At 50.3% G+C, this 16,561-nt stretch overlaps 1 protein-coding gene across 1 annotated transcript in view; it reads right to left on the bottom strand.

Moving 5' to 3' along the window:
• Positions 1 to 16,561, bottom strand: part of LOC104146506 (alpha-2-macroglobulin) — a 36,659-nt gene continuing 20,098 nt past the window's right edge. The window contains 16 exon segments of the mRNA XM_068955797.1: positions 1 to 182; positions 1,000 to 1,041; positions 1,939 to 2,041; positions 2,424 to 2,492; positions 7,807 to 7,897; positions 8,273 to 8,400; positions 8,706 to 8,924; positions 9,491 to 9,714; positions 10,332 to 10,497; positions 10,771 to 10,845; positions 11,197 to 11,353; positions 12,460 to 12,544; positions 13,065 to 13,241; positions 13,677 to 13,760; positions 14,284 to 14,335; positions 15,599 to 15,720. Of these exon segments, the coding sequence (XP_068811898.1) occupies positions 157 to 182; positions 1,000 to 1,041; positions 1,939 to 2,041; positions 2,424 to 2,492; positions 7,807 to 7,897; positions 8,273 to 8,400; positions 8,706 to 8,924; positions 9,491 to 9,714; positions 10,332 to 10,497; positions 10,771 to 10,845; positions 11,197 to 11,353; positions 12,460 to 12,544; positions 13,065 to 13,241; positions 13,677 to 13,760; positions 14,284 to 14,335; positions 15,599 to 15,720 (1,820 nt within the window). The 3' untranslated portion in view covers positions 1 to 156.

Here is a 16,561-nt window from a genome sequence, read left to right as displayed (position 1 = left end):
TGAAGAGAATCAAGACTTAATTTATTTATGGTATTACTTCTTTTTTTGGTGTTGAGGTGTCCTTCTCTAGTATTTCAATAGGCCACCTTACCAAAAGGATCCTTTAGGGACATAGATAAGACAGCTGATCCAACAGGACTCAGACAAGATTGCTCATCAGGCATTTCCTTGCTCAGCCTTGGCTGGAGTGGAGAAAAGGACAGAGTGAGAGAAGGTTCCTGAGAAACAGTATTCTGAACCCTGGACATCCTCCCTATGTTTAAGTGGCCCCTGCTTGCATGTTACATAAGTTCAAGACCTATTAAAGTCTGGGGATTTGCTTCACCTAAAAAATGCCTGGTCCCAGACAGATAACATAATAGGAATGGCTGGTTACTTTCAAGATATCCATGTTACAGAGAAGGGAGGGGAGCGGAGGCAGATACTGCTCTGCTCTGGAGAGTATGAGCTAATCAAGTACATATGTCCTCTCTCAACATGTGGATTCTCCAACAAAGGGCAAAAAACACCCAGGGCAGAGTTTGAAAGGTCCCAACTGAAGATGTGAATAAACTCAACATTTCACCAAAATGCTTGGGAGATGATGTTTAAGACGCTTCTGTGTCCACAGCATTGGTGAAAGTGGCCAAGGAAAGGGCAGATCCTTAAAAGCTGAGTGTCATATTCAGCGCCAAGGAAGACTTCAATCTTACTTGTACAATGTGACACAAAGACACAGGAAAAAACAAGGAGCTCTGTACGACTGAAGAAAATAACACTCGGATTGCCAGCCTAAGTAAACCAAAACCAAATTTCTATCTAACCTTTTACAGGACATGAGGAGGTGGATTTAATTTACCTCTCTGCACTGAGGTGTGCTAGGAGCCTGCTGTGGGCATGGTGAAAGAAGTCTTGAGATTCTACCCAGGCTGAGGAAACCCACGCTCTGCACAGATTCTTACACAAACTAACCAGCAGTAGCCCTTACTGGAACACCTCAGTTGTTCTTATGTACTCTACCTGTGGTGCAGGGAGCATTGTATTCCTCAACAGCAAACTCATCTGGAAGACACAAGGGAAGGGAGAGAGCAGGGCTGTCAGACCCCCTCAGCATTCCTGGCAGAGGGCTTCCAGAGAGACACTTCTTCCATGCCCCACAGCGGACAGCTAGCACCATCCCTGACTTCCCTGCAGAGATCCCAGCCCTGGGGGGAGGGAGCCCCAATCCCAGCCCCATCCGGATACCGCGGCAGCAAGGCAGAGCAACTCTGCACAGTCAGCCCCAGCAGGGCTCTGCCTTATGCCTTGAGGCCTTGTCTCAAGCACACAGAGGGTCTCTGTCTCTGTCACCCTGATGTAGCAGCTGGGAAAACAGAAGCACAAGGAGACGCAGCATCCGCCCTGGAATGGTTGCAATCTGGGGCAGGATCTGAACACAGGACTCCTCCTAGCTTCCTTGGGTCTACCTCAGGGCCTGGTTCCTTTCCCTGGGGAGGCATGAAAGGCTTACAGGCACCAAGATCCCAAGGGGAGAGTCTGAAGGCTGGAGAGGATGGCCTCCTCCCTAGGACCCCATGGCCTTCACCTTCTCCTCAGGTGAGGACAGCTGCACAGTGGCTCCCACAGGTGAGGACAGCCATGTGGGGATCCACATACTACCCACACTGCCCAAACTTGTGCCCCATTATCGTTGCAGAGCCCTGCCTGGGCAGGAGCAGAAAGGAGGAGGGTGGTTGCCTCCATCTGTCTGGGCTGTTGGCACTGTGGGTTTGAAGGTTGGTAGAGTCCAGGGGCCCCCCTGCTCTCAGAAAGCACTGCTGAGGCAGAGTGGGAAAGCGCTGAGGTTGATGGAGAGCTTGAGGCCAGGGGCAGCTGTATGTCCCAAAAGCTCCTGTGTATCTCAGCATGGCCTATGTCCAGGACTCACTCCCGTGGGTACCCTCCCACCCCAACACTCACCTGTCTCATAGTAGTCATAGACCTTCACTTGAGCTGGCTTTAGGCCCTGAACAGGGATGTCCCGCTCCACCGTGAAGGAGAAGTTCAGGGTCGTGTTGCTCAGCTGGGGAAAGGAAGGGGTGGAGACTCACGGTCAATTCTACATCTGCCCCAGGTTCCTTCACTCTTCCCTGCCACCAGCGTCCCAGGCCCAAGGTTGTGCATGGGGCTGCAGGCCTGGCCCTGGGCCCTTCCCCACAGTGGGAGAGGCTCTGGCTGGGGGGGAGGTCAGAGCCTGATCTATGTGCAGGGGCAGAGGGAAAGCATGTTGAGGGTTTGGAGGAAGGTACCAGTAAGGCTAGGAAGGGTTAAAAATTCATGTGAGATTCATTCATATTCTTAGTAGATGCTTGGGATTTTTTAGGCCTAGATCTTCTGCCCCAAGCAGCCAAGTGTCCCAAGGTATGCATTTCCCTTTCCCATCCTAGAACCAGACATATGCTCACCTTCTCCAGATATACTAGGACATGGTTGGTACTCAATTCTGTGCGCTCAATAAGTTGGTTGCCTTCCAGCTGAAGAAAGAAGAGAAAGATGGTACTGAGTTGAGGGTGGTCTCCCTGTACCCCCTTGCAGAGCTTTATGGGTGGGACACACTGTACATGAGACACGGGGGTAATGAGGGAATCAACTAAGTTGATTGGGAGGCAAGGAACTGCCTCCTTGGTGCACCTCTCATTGTTATAATGCCCAGGCCTCCTCTTCATCAAAGTACAGCCTGGCTCTAGTACGGAACTGAGCTTTGGTCCAGACACCACAGTGGACGGACTGAATGAAAAGAGAGTCTTTCTCGCTTGCTAGTTCTGCAATGTCTTATCAAGGTCTCCTTTGTTTTCCAGACCACTCATTTCCTCAGCATCTCACACAATGACCCAAGGCCTGAACAACTTACAAGCCAATGTGTGATAGGCAGTTGAACATGATGTGCACAGCTAATGGTTTTAGTGAGGTATCTGGACACAGTGAACATTGGGATGCCCATCAGTGATACAAAGTTTTCCTGCATTCCTGATTTTTCCTGCATTCAACACATTCACAGAATCACAGAATGGTTTAGGTTGGAAGGGACCTCTGGAGATCATCTAGTCCAACCCCCCTGCTCAAGCAGGGTCCTCTAGAGCATATTGCCCAGGATCACATCCAGACGGGTTTTGAATATCTCCAGCGAAGGAGACTCCACCACCTCTCTGGGCAACCTGTTCCAATGCTCTGTCACCCTCACAGTCAAGAAGTTTTTTTCTCAGGTTTAGATGGAACTTCCTGTGGTTCAGTTTCTGCCCGTTGCCTCTTGTCCTGTTGCTGGGCACCACGGAGAAGAGATCGGCCTCATCTTCTTGACAACCACCCCCCTCCCCCCTTCAGATACTTATACACGTTGATCAGATCACCTCTCAGTCTTCTCTTCTCCAGACTGAACAGGCCCAGCTCTCTCAGCCTTTCCTCATAGGAGAGGTGCTCCAGTCCCCTCACCATCTTGGTAGCCCTCCGCTGGACTCTCTGCAGTAGTGCCATGTCTCTCTTGTACTGGGCAGCCCAGAACTGGACACAGTACTCCAGGGGAGGCCTCCCCCGGGCTGAGTAGAGCAGGAGGATCACCTCCCTCCACCTGCTGGCAACACTCTGCCTAATGCACCCCAGGATACCCTTGGCCTTCTTGGCCACAAGGGCACACTGCTGCCTCATGCTTCACTTGTTGTCCACCAGCACTCCCAGGTCCTTCTCTGCAGAGCTGCTTTCCAGCAGGTCAGCCCCCAGCCTGTCCTGCTGCCTGGGGTTCTTCCTCCCTAGGTGCAGGACCCTGCACTTGCCTTTGTGGAATGTCAGGAGGTTCCTCTCCGCCCAGCTCTCCAACCTCTCCAGGTCCCTCTGAATGGCAGCGCAGCCCTCTGGTGTGTCAGCCACTCCCCCCAGTTTAGTATCATCAGCCAACTTGCTGAGGGTACACTCTGTCCCTTCCGCCAGGTCACTGATGAATACATTGAACAAGACTGGAGCCAGGACTGACCTCTGCGGGACACCACTAGCTACAGGCCTCCAACTTGACTCTGCGCCATTCACCACAACCCTCGGAGCTCGGCCATCCAGCCAGTTCTCAATCCACCTCACCGTCCACTCATCCAACCCACACCTCCTGAGTTTACCTATGAGGATGGGATGAGAGACAGTGTCAAAAGCTTTGCTCAAGTCCAGGGAGACAACATCCACTGCTCTGCCCTCATCTACCCAGCCAGTCATTCCATCCTAGAAGGCTATCCGGTTGTTGAAGCATGATTTCCTTCTGGTGAATCCATGCTGACTATTCCTGATCACCTTCTTGTCCTCCTTATGCTTAGTGGGGACCTCCAGGATGAGCTGTTCCATCAGCTTCCCGGGGATGGAGGTGAGGCTGACCGGCCTGTAGTTCCCTGGGTCCTCCTTCTTGCCCTTTTGGAAGACTGGAGGGACGCTGGCTTTCTTCCAGTCCTCAGGCACCTCTCCTGATTGCCATGACCTTTCCAAGAGGATGGAGAGTGGCCTAGCAATAACATCCGCCAGCTCCCTCAGCACTCGTGGGTGCATCCCATCGGGGCCCATGGATTGGTGGATGTCAAGTTTGGACAAAAGATCTCTAACCTGATCCTCCTCCACCAAGGGAGAGTCTTCCTTTCTCCAGCCTTCCTCTCTTGTCTCCAAGGTCTGGAATTCCTCAGGACTGGCCTTAGCAGTGAAGACTGAAACAAAGGCAGCATTCAATAACTCTGCCTTCTCTGTATCTTTTGTCACCAGGGCACCTGCCCCATTCAGCGGCGGGCCCACGTTTTCCCTAGTCTTCCTTTTGCTATTGATGTATTTGAAGAAGGCCTTCTTGTTGTCCTTGACATCCCTTGCCAGATTTAATTCCAACTGGGCCTTAGCCTTTCTTGTCGCATCCCTGCACGCTCTGACAATGTCCCTGTATTCCTCCCAAGTGGCCTGTCCCCTTTGCCACATTCTGTACACTTCCTTCTTCTGTTGGAGTTTGGCCAGGAGTTCCTTGCTCATCCATGCAGGTCTCCTGCCCGCTTTGCTGGACTTCTTCCTCAGAGGGATGCACTGATCCTGAGCCTGGAGGAAGTGACGCTTGAATATGAACCAGCTTTCTTGGACCCCTCTTCCTTCTAGGGCCCTACCCCACGAGATTCCCCTAAGTAGGTCCCTGAAGAGGCCAAAGTCAGCTCTCCTGAAGTCCAGCGTTGCAATCCTACTCATTGCCCTGCTCCCTCCTCGTAGGATCGGGAACTCCACTATCTCATGGTCACTGCAGCCAAGGCTGCCTCCAACCTTCACATCTCCAACTAGACCCTCTTTGTTCGTTAGTACAAGGTCTAGCATTGCACCTCTCCTCGTTGGCGTCTCCACCACCTGAGTCAAGAAATTATCATCAATGCTTTGCAGGAACCTCTTTGACTGTTTGTGCCTAGCTGTGCTGTCTTCCCAACAGATATCAGGGTGGTTGAAGTCTCCCATGAGAACCAGGGCCTGTGATCGTGAGGCTTCTTCCAGCTGTCTGTAGAAGGTCTCATCGACCACTTCCTCCTGATCAGGTGGCCTGTAGTAGACCCCCACAACAGTGTCACCCATGTTAGCCTGCCCTTTAAGCCTTACCCATAGGCTCTCAACTTGCTCTTCAACCAACCCCAAGGCACAGCTCCATGTGTTCTAGTTGCTCCCTCACATAAAGAGCAACTCCACCACCTCGCCTTCCTGGCCTGTCTTTCCTAAAAAGCACGTAGCCATCTATGACAGTATTCCAGGTATGCAACCTATCCCACCATGTCTCTGTAACTGCAACGAGATCATGGCCCTGCGACCGCACACAGATCTCCAGATCTTCCTGCTTATTCCCCATGCTGCGCGCATTGCTATACAGGCATTTCAGAGAGCCAGTCAAGCACGCAGGTTTCCCAGGAGAGGTGCAAGAGGATCCTCCATAGCCATGTTCCATGCTGTCTCCCCTGGCTGCATGCACCCGCTGGAGGCATCCTGACTCGAGCGGTGTTTTACTGACTCTCCTGCCACTATACCACTCCCCTTCCCCCGTCTTGCCTAGTTTAAAGCCCTCCTTACCAGGCTGGCCAATCTGTTGGCAAAGACGCGTGTGCCCCGCTTGGTAAGGTGGATCCCATCTCTCCCTATCAGCTGCCCATCTTCGAACAGGGTCCCATGGTCATAGAAACCAAAGCCCTGTTGCCAACACCAGCGGCGCAGCCAGTTGTTAACTTGGAAAACTCGTCTACTCCTCCTCCTGTCCTTTCCCCTCACAGGCAAGATTGAGGAGAAAACAACCTGGGCTCCCAGACCCTTGACCACCATCCCCAGAGCTCCAAAGTCCCGTTTGATGGTTTCCAATTTGCCTTTCGTGTCGTTAGCGCCCACACGGAAGAGCAGCAGAGGGTAGTAGTCTGATGCATGGACAAGCCTTGGCAGTCTTTCCACGACAGCTCTTGTTCGAGCCCCTGGCAGGCAGCAAACCTCTCTGGACAAGAGGTCAGGTCGGCAGATAGGTGCCTCCATCCTCTGCAGCAGGCAGTCTCCCACAACAAATCACTCGCCACTTCTTCCGGGGGTTCCTGCACGGCACAGGTTCTGACAGGCCAGTTGCCTCCCTTGGAGTCGTGCCCAGCTCCTCCTCAGGTTGGAGGGTGCTAAACTTGTTCTTCAAGGGTAAGTCTTGAGGAGGAGCAAGAGCCTTTCTCCTTCTACGAGAGGTCACCAGCTTCCAGCCCTCTTCAACAGTGTTATGATGTACCTTTACACACAGTACAGAGCCCTCTGACAGCTCCGCTGTGGGGGGGGGGGGAGGGGGACTCCTGGAGCTGCACAGTCTCCAAGAATACCCTGTCAATCTCCTGCTCATCTTCTCAGATGCTACGCAGCCTACTAACTTCCTCCTGTAACTCCTTTATCTGGTGATGCAACTGGTCAACGACAGCACATCTCGCGCAGGAGAGCTGACTGTCAGCCCAGGCCCCACACAGAGAGGTCCCAGGCACTCCCTGCAGCCTGACACCTGTAGAGCTGCATCTGCTGTCTGAGGGTCTGTCTGGGTTGAAGCCTCAGACACAGCTGATGCAGCACCTCCAACAGCCACTGGGGAACATGCTCTGCAGCGTGTCATGACCGTGCCCGGGGAAGGACACACCACTGTGCAAAATGGAGAGGTGCCTTCTTTGCCTTCTGGCGCCCTTCTGCGTGAACTGCTGCACAAACTGCTGCGTCTGTTCACTGCCTCTGTTGGCTGCGCTCTGGGCCTGGCTCTTATATAGGCCTCTGCCCAGCAGTGACTCACAAGGGTGCTTGACCCACCCAATGAGGAGCCACCTGAAACAAAAGCCCCAACTCCCTCTGACCAGGGCAGCCCAGAGAGCTCGTTAGCAGCAGCCCCACCTAGCTAGAACTTCCCAGGAGGAGTGAAGTCAAGGCCCCCTGCAGGAGTCCTTGCCTAGCTCTCCCTTCCTGCTAGCAGCAAGCACTGTCTAGTTCCTCAGGGCTCCCCAGAAAGCCTCCACAACTTCCAACAAGGCCCACAAAAGGCCCAGGCAGAGCCCGGACACTGCTGCGCAAACTGCTGCCTCTGTTGGCTGCCTCCCCTTGTGCTGGCCTTGAGCCAGGCGTGGAAGGAGAACCTCTGCACAGTGGAAATGTGCAAGGAACAGAGGTAAGGTCAAGAGGATACCAGTCCTGCAGTGGCCTAGTCTCATCCAGACTCTTGGAATTTGTCTTGGAAAAAACAAGGAATTCAAAGTTTCTTGGGTAAAAGAGTGTAAGGGGAACATTCATTCAGAGAAAACACACCACACAGGCACGTACCTTCCTCACTGAGGACTTCACAGGGATGAATCCTGAAAGCATCTTCACATCAACAATCACCATGTTGGAGACATTGCGCTCCCCAGTGTAACTAAGGAAGCACGCAACAAAGATGTAGTGCACCTCAGGTCAAAGCTGGGACACTTCCCCCTTTCCCACATAACTTGACATCCCTCTGCTTCCTGGAAGTCCAGCACCTTCTTCTTCAGCTCTGTCAGTGCCCCCCCCAATCACCCATGCACCCCCTTACAAGCCCAGCCCTAGGCTCCCCACACAGCTCCACCAGTGCCAGACAACCCCATCTTACACAACTTCTCCACCCAGCCCAGCTGCTTCCCAGCTTGCTCGCTTTCCCAAGGAAGTGCCCTGCCCATCCAGGGCTTCCATGTGGCTCACCCTGGGCCACCAGACCTCCCTCCAGCTCTCTCGGCTTCTCAAGGAATCTCAGAGCCAAATGTAGACTTACCTGACATTTATGGCTATGTCAAAGATCCTATGAGCCTTCGAGTCATCACACATCTCTGGGACCGTGTGCACCTGGAGCATGAAGGGTGCATTCTCCTGCGAGGGCTGCACGTTGTACCTCAGGCTTGTCTAGGGGAGAGCCAGCAACTGTGTGAGCGTGTGTGTGCTCACGTGTGAGAGAGACTGCCTTCTCCCTGCCCAGCCTTCCCCACTTTGCCCATTCTTACAACTACTCCAAGCTCCCTGTTCTTTCCCTCCCACTCTTTCACCTCCGCATACCTCTACTCTTCTTCTCCTCTTCCCTCTCCCCAGAGCCTTCCCTCTCACTCCTCCCTTCTCCTCTTTCTCTTCTGCCCTCTCCCTGACTTCTGCCTGGAAATGGGCTCCCCTCATAGCCCATGGTCCAGGATAGCACCTGTCCCCATCACCCTCACCTGCAGGTAGACACATCCTTCACCAGACACCTCTGTGCTGTACTCCCCAGGCACTGTGGGCAGTGGCATGCGCTGGAGCAGCAGCCGGTTTGTGGGATCCACTTGGAAGTCTTGCTGGAAGTCCCCTCCAGATCGCAGGGTCACTTTGGAAGATGCTCCACTCTTGGCATAGGTGACAGCTCCATACAGGGACAGGGCTTGGAGAGCCACCACGGTGTCCTGCAAGAAGTGGGTCACAGCACCCAGGGGAACACAGTTAGCCATTCCGTAGGCCTGTCCTTTGCTGTCAGCATGTTTCCTCCTCTCCATACTTGATTTTCTCCAGTTTTAAGTGAAAAAGAGAGACAGGAAGATCAGCTTTTGCATGTTTCCATTCTGTTCCTTTGTCCTCTGCACAGTAGGTACGTGTTCCCTGAACTCCCTGATGTGGAGCTCAGAGAAGCCTTTTCTCACACTCCACCAACATCTAGGGTGAAATAACAACTTTGTATGCACAAATAAACTGTAGTGGGAGTTCCCTCCAAAGGCACAGAAACAGGTCCCTCATGCCTCTACCTTTCTGCCCCACTGTGTCAAGAAAGCCAGGTCGTTACTGGCAATATCAGTCATTCCCAGGGGGGCTTCTTGAAATACCAGCCTCTAGCCTCTTGGAAACTTGGTAATCATGGTATGTACCACAGGGAGATAGCACCCACCCTGGCATACCTTACCATGCTCCCACCATGCTCGCACACTTCTTATCTTCTGACATTGATGTGTGAGGCTGCAGGAGGGAAGCAGCTCACCTGGGTGGAGGAGAAGCCTCCATTGGGATTCTGCTGACTGCTGATCCACTTTGCAATAAGTGATGCAAATGACAGCTCATCCTGGGAAGGTGCTGGCTGTGCAGTGAGGTGAGCAAGGAGCACATAGGCTGTCATCTCCACTTCAGCAGAGGGAGCTCGGTAGTGATAGTATGGGAGATCAACCGCTGGCTCTTTCCCAGGCCTCTGCCAATGAACAGACCCATCTTCACAGGAGGCAGGGAGTATGGAGAGGAGACAAAAAAAGGAATGGTGATATTTCCTTCACAATCATGCTACTCAACATTTGGCTAAACAGACTCTCCAACTTGATTTTACCGGGGTGGTTCTGAGTTGTTACACGATTCCCTGGAACACTCAGAGCTTACACCAGCACCTCTGAAATGACCTGCATAATGATTTTCTCCCTCAGCACACGCAGCTCTTCTCTGATGTACTTTCTCTTATGCTGTGCAAGGTAAACTTTGTTCCGTGTTGAGCAGGTCCACTGGAAGGAGCGTTCATTTGCTAAGCAGTGCCTGGTGTGACAAGAGGCCCTGACTGAGGTGAGATGCTAGCAGAGCTACCCTCCTTTTCAACAGAGATGAGGATGGTGCATAGTGTTTCATGATCACCTTCCTCAGAGCAGAGATGTAGGACTGAAAACTGAGAGGGTTTCTTTCAAAAATATAACCGTTTAGCACGACACCAGCTTGACTTGTGTCTTTGCACAAGTACGTCACCTCCTCGAGAGCTTTCCCCACCCACCCCCTGCCATTTTTATCAATGGAAGGTGTGAGGCCAGTGGGCTGGAAGAAAGAGATGTCCCACTAGGAGCACTCACCCTTTTTCACGGCTTCCTTTTCAAGTGAGCCAAGCAGCGCCCTCCTCTTCTCCTCCTTCCCGGCCAGGGCAAAGGCATAGGCCAGCAGTGCCTTGGTGTACACATGGCTTCCTTTCTCATCTGCTGCCGTCTCCAGGCAGAACAGAGCATTACGCACCACGGAGTGCTGGGAAGAGATAACTAGTGTTTGGAAGGCGGGAGAGAAATGAGGCTTGTGGCTTACTTGTAATCCATTGTTCCCCAGGATATTGAGGAAGTATCTGCCAGAATGAGGTGTAGGAACAATCACAGTACCATGGTGTCTAGGGATGCCAAAAGTGACATCACACTTTTTTCATATCACAGGACCCAGTAACCACCTCATCTTTCCGTTATGGAACAGGTAGTGGCCTGTACTGGGCCAGCATAGAGTGTCTCAGGCTGGGGTGCAGTCACATACAGTTATAGGCAGAGGAATCTCCAGCAATGCAATAGCGATGTAGGCTGTCAGCGTGACCTCGTTGTCCACTCCTCCCTGTGGGGAACCACAATGGCATATGTTGACGCCACACAGTTTTTCCTTTTCAGTCACTTCTCCTACTTCTATTGGAATACTCTACTCTGCACTGTAGACCCTTAGATCATCTCCTTGCCCCTGCAGCTCACATGGAGGTGTCAATACCATTTATGTACTGTGGGTTTGCCTTCATTCTCCTTCCTATCGTGGCTTGCATACAGGATGGCTTCTGATTCCTTCACTTTTGCCATGGGCATGAGAATTCCCCATCCACTTACACGGTCAAGAATCTCAACTGGACCCCTCTAACTTATTGGCAAGTTCCAGCATCACAAAGCCCGTGTGGAGCTGACTGGGCAAATATGTTACCTTCATGGCATTGTTCAGGAGTGTTCCAGAACTGTGGAAACAGCCATTCTCCCTCTGTTTGTAGGAGAGCCAGACCAAGGCATCCTGGATGTGCTTCTCATCTATGAAGATGTGAGGCCGGGCCCGGGCAAAGGACTTGAGGACAAAGGCCGTGAGCCTGTAAGGACAGAGAGCAGTGAGAGTGCCTGACGATGCTCTGTATCTGTCTTAGGTGAAAGGGTCCACATGGGCATCACCTGTCTGGAGGAAGGCAAGAAGGCCTGGAGAATTAAGGCCTGATGAGTTGTACCACAAGAATATATTATATCTTCACCTCAAAAAAACTGTCTAGTGTTTCTTGCCTTGATGTATTCTCTCTCTCTGGGCTCATAAAACCCTGTGATCCCTATGTGTTGACATTACAATTAGAAGGACAATGAACATTGATATATATCTAAACAAGTCTCTCTGGAAAAAACAAGTAATCGCATGTCAATTAGCTTAGCATCTGCATGACAATAAAAGTCAAAATGACAGAGGAGAATAATTAAATTCCTGGAAGCTCATGGTCTGCTGGCAGGACTCCTGCACTGGCAATCTATGTCTCATGGATTTCTCAGAACTCCCCAGATGTGTCAGTAAAACTGTGGATAAGGAAGAACCGATTAAAAGAGTCTTTGTTAGAGCTGTTACAAGCAGCTATGAGAGAGAGTAAGGTATGTGGAGAGAAGCCAAGGTTCTGTCAGGACCCAAATACTGTTTCAGAAACCAACAGCAAACAGAAGGTGATGAAAGCATCCATTTTCACCCTTATCCAAAGTTAAAAATGCATGGCAAGGAGATGCTGGCGCAACTCAAAGCTTTGCAGTCACACTGGCAACATACACTCTCCTGCAGAGAATATGTCAATATTATCATCCTTTCCACTTATATGGAGCCTCTTTCTCAGCAGATTCTAGTCTAGAAGAGCTGCCACTGCAACTCTTCAGCCTTCTTCAGCTGGGATGTGAAACCCCCGCTCCTTTTTTCCACAGTTGCTCTCTATTTCTGCCTACCTCTATCATGGTCTTCAAAGCTGTTGGTGAGAAGAGGTGCTTCAGCTACACAACCAGCTAATGCAGCCTATTTTATCAACAGAGAGGCACCACAATGGCCATATCAGCTCTAGAAAGCCTGCTGGTCTACAACTGCATTTCATATTTACTGTCATGCAACATTTACTGTAACTGTGTAGCTGAGAAAGAGGAGCATGTAGGAGAGGCATGGGCAACACTGAAATCTCACCAGGTGTTTCCTGGTTGGCCATAACGTGGTCCAAAGGTGCTGTAAGAGCCATCTGGGTGCTTGTAGTTCAGCTGCCTCTGATAACCTGCAATGTAAAGTTAAAGCAAGATTCAGATGCCAGAGAAAGTCTGAGAGATGTGGGAACAACAACAAAAACAACAACAAAACCCAGCTGTATCAGCAAAGGCAAAGGAGAGAGGAGTAGGTCAGTCCTACCCTAACCAGTAGGAAGCACTGAAACACCATCCCTGCAATCACTGCACACCTAGCAGCTTCTACTGCATGAGGAGAAGGAATCCCTGCCTTTAGAATAAAGGCAGGGCACACTGATTACAACAGGCAAGCCACTGTAGCAGGCCATCTGACAAGTGTGCACTGCATTGCAGCCCTATGAGGGAGCACAGAAAAGCTGATGCAATGACTTGGTACCCTGATACTTAAGCAGCAGAGAATAACGAAGGAAGAGTATGGAAGGGGCTTCTCAGCAGAGACCATCTGAGTAAAGGAGAAGCTCTCTTTGCATATCTGGCAGTCATTGATAGAAACACTCCAGGCAGGTTCTGCAAAAAATCCAAAGCAGAAGCAAAAGCTGTGTCCCAGCTCACCGCTCACTAAGTATCCAATGGCCTTGGATTTGACTTCCTCACTCAGCTGCTCTGTCTTGTTCAGATAGTCCAGGATGTAGATGTTGGGTGCAAACAGGACCATGTTCTGCTCCCCACAGCCAAATGGCATCTGGAGGAGTTGATGCAGGTTCTGCATGGCAGTGCCCAGGATGTCACCTAAGAGGAGATACCACAAGGAGATTAGCAAAACTCAGGGCTGGCTGGCAGAATCAGAGGGAGCTACAGAACAAGAGAAGCAGGAAATGACAGAGAAGAACAGGAAGAAAATGTATATTAATAAAGATCCTGGAATGAAACACAGAGCAAGGACAGAGAAAAGGAAAGGAGGAAAAGGAGGGAAAGGAGAGAAAGTTTAAGGCACCGGTAAGCAAGGCAGAGAACTCAAAACAGAAAGAGATTTAGAAAGGGGGAAAGGAAGAGCAGAACTGGAAGGGAAAGTCCTTGAGAAAGAAGTGATAAAAGACAGAAGGCAGGTGTGCTGAGAACTAGGAGAAAAAGCTGTGAGGTAGGAGGCCAACACCATCAGGCAGAGAGGCAGAAACAGTACAGTGACGTTTCTCACATCAAATCTTTCCAAGGCTGCTCACTCACCCAGCACCGAGAAATATGCTCTGGCTGAGCCTTGTACGACATTTGAGGGGAGCGACAGGGAAACCTTCTCTTTTGCAGGCTCTCCTGAGAGGGAAACAAGACCCAAACAGCTTTAGTGCAGCCCCCAGAAATGCCCAGTGGGGAAGGGACCTCACTAGAACACCAGATAAACTTCATTTTCCCTTCATCCCTTCCTAGAAATGTTCTGACTTTAGACACTTCATTTTTCCCTGGCTATGAGGCAGCCCCTGCATGAGAACACTCACAGCCACTGCTAGGCACTACAGACCTTATCTCTAAGACTTTTCCTGGGGGAGCTGGAAGACAGGATACCTCTCCGATGCCAGAGAATGAGAGATTAGGGATGGAAATAGTCATGCTAAATCCCAGCTAGGCTATATTCTGGTGCCTATGCTTATTCCTTATGGTCCATTCCCTAGGACTCTCTGCATTAGCTTCTAGGCAATCAGGAGACATACGTTGATTATCTAGAAATATCACCCTATCTGGAAGACTGTAGAGACAGCACTATCATTCTCCTCCAGGGATATCCCACCCTTCACCCCACAAAAGAACAAGTGGAGAGGAGGGAGAGAGAAGGCCTTACCTTTTACACAGAGCACATAGTTCTGCGCTGTTTCCTTTTCAATCCCTTCAGGCTTGGGTGGGGCGAAGGAAAACAAGAGGGGTGAGAAGTTAGTGAGATAAGAAGTACAGACAGACAGAGGAGTCCTTAGCAAGGACAGAGGGGAAAGTGAAAGGCAGAGCGTGTGGAGAAAGAGGCGCACTCACAGACACTTACTGGAATGTGTATGGAGAAATCTAAAATAATAATCTAAACAAGTTAAAGAAACATGATCATAATAAGTGATTGATGTTGAATATGGAGGGAGGATAGGAAAAGGAAAGGGAGAACACTGCAGGACTATCATGTGGGTGGCAGTGAATGCAGTGAGAGAGTCTTACATCCCTGTAACAAGAGGACTGCAGCATTACAACAAGTGCTTTTGTTAATAACAGACCACAAATTGCACAGGTCACAGTAAATCTAAAGAGTTGTCCTGGAGAGATGTCTGCAGTACTATTTATTATAATGCTGCTTTAGAAAAAGTATTGTGAAAGTTGATACTAGAGAAGGAAGATGTTGTGCATCTGGTGACATACTATAATATATGGTGACACTACTGATACCATATGATGTAGTAGGCAAGCGCTACTATCTTATGACACAAAGAAAAGCTAAGAACACAGCATCTATCTGTCTGATTACAACACCAAGTATAGCAAGCTAGCATTTTCCTAAAAAGAATATGCAGTACTGTCATGCAGTATTTAATTCTGTACCACATAATAATATAAACAACTGCCCTTTCCATGGGAAAAGGATAAGCTGTAAAATCTTGCCACTTATCTGGAGTTTAGGCGGAGTTTTCTACAGGTGTCTAACTTCCATAGGTACTTCTGAATCCCCCACCTTCCTCCTGATACCAGACTACATAGCAAATCAGAGTTGCATAACACTCAACTGAAGAGGCAGTTTGCTTGGCCAGTCAGCTAGCAGAGATGTAGCATGTGCTAACAGATCAAACATACTGGGCATGTCACAAAAGGCGGAGAGAAACTGTAAAGAGGGTGTATTGCAATAGGAGGTCACAGGTAGGAGATACAGGGAAGGAAGAATTGGAGGAAGAGTCCTTTTTTCAACAGAAGATGGGGAACTTTTAGCATATCAGGGGAGATACATTGCCCAGTGTCATTAAGCTGCAATCTCTATGCAGCCCTGTCAAAGTCTAAAGATGATGTAAGACCATCAGATCATCACACTGCATAGAGAACTCATAGAGTTCTGTTTCCCATGGATATACAATGTAAGCTCTAGTCTGTGGTAAAGTTTAGTTATTCCCCATCCACAGCACACATACCTCCACTAGCAGCTGCCTGATCACTGTGTCTTTCCGCCCTTTCTCAGGAGTCTCCACTATTGCATTCCCACAGGGCTGCTGGTCCTGCAGGGCCTCAGTGCTCACCGAGAACTCTACCTGCCCTGTAAGAAAGAGGGGTCAGCCACTTATGTCAGGCATCTCACAGGAAATGTGGGTTTCTGTTTGTTGTAGGCCCTCTCTGATGTGTTACAGAGGACCTTTTGAGAAGGACAGCTAAACTCAAGGCAGTATTTTATCTTGATCCAGCTGCAACACAGGCCTCCTCCTTTGTGATGACCACCCACACAGGGGTTAGCCAGCCAGCAGGAAGAGATGTGGAAGGGCTGTGGGAGTCACTACCAGTTCTGGGAGTTTCAATCTGCAGGCCCACGGATGGGATTCCCCGTCGCACCTGGGCCCTGCTTCTTTTCCATAAGAACATAGCTATATCAGGATCCATCCTGGAGCAGATGGACTGCACTGCCATGAAAGGTAACTCTATTTCGATGTCTGTTTTCCAGAATTTAGGACACTACAATGGTGGGACCGACCAGTCCCACTGTCATTCGGCACACTGTCACTCCACATGCGCACTATAGCTGCTATGACAGCATGTATCAACACCAGTGAAAGAAAAGCGTGAGAGTCCTGTAGGGCTATTGTCTAATCTCTAGATTAGCTGTCAAAATGTCCCTACTGCCAGCCATGTCTCTGGCTTCAGAAGGTGTTGTTTAATGGCTATAAGGTTTGGTGGTGTTGCATGTGGTGCCAGACATGACCTAAGACACTATGAATCTGACAGCATTTGCTTCCCAGGTGATCTCAGATGACACAAACAGTCAGCTGCCCAGTATTTCCCAGGAAATTGTGGAGCTCTAGCCTCAGATACTGAACTGGGAGAACAGCATGGAGAAACCCTTCTCTTTGACAAGTTGGTTAACCAAAGAAAGCAGGGGCTTTCAT

Source organism: Struthio camelus, chromosome 1, assembly GCF_040807025.1.
Source record: "Struthio camelus isolate bStrCam1 chromosome 1, bStrCam1.hap1, whole genome shotgun sequence".
Lineage (NCBI taxonomy): Eukaryota > Metazoa > Chordata > Aves > Struthioniformes > Struthionidae > Struthio > Struthio camelus.
The sequence above is the reverse complement of the archived record's forward strand: the minus strand, read 5'-3'. Positions and strand labels throughout refer to the sequence as shown.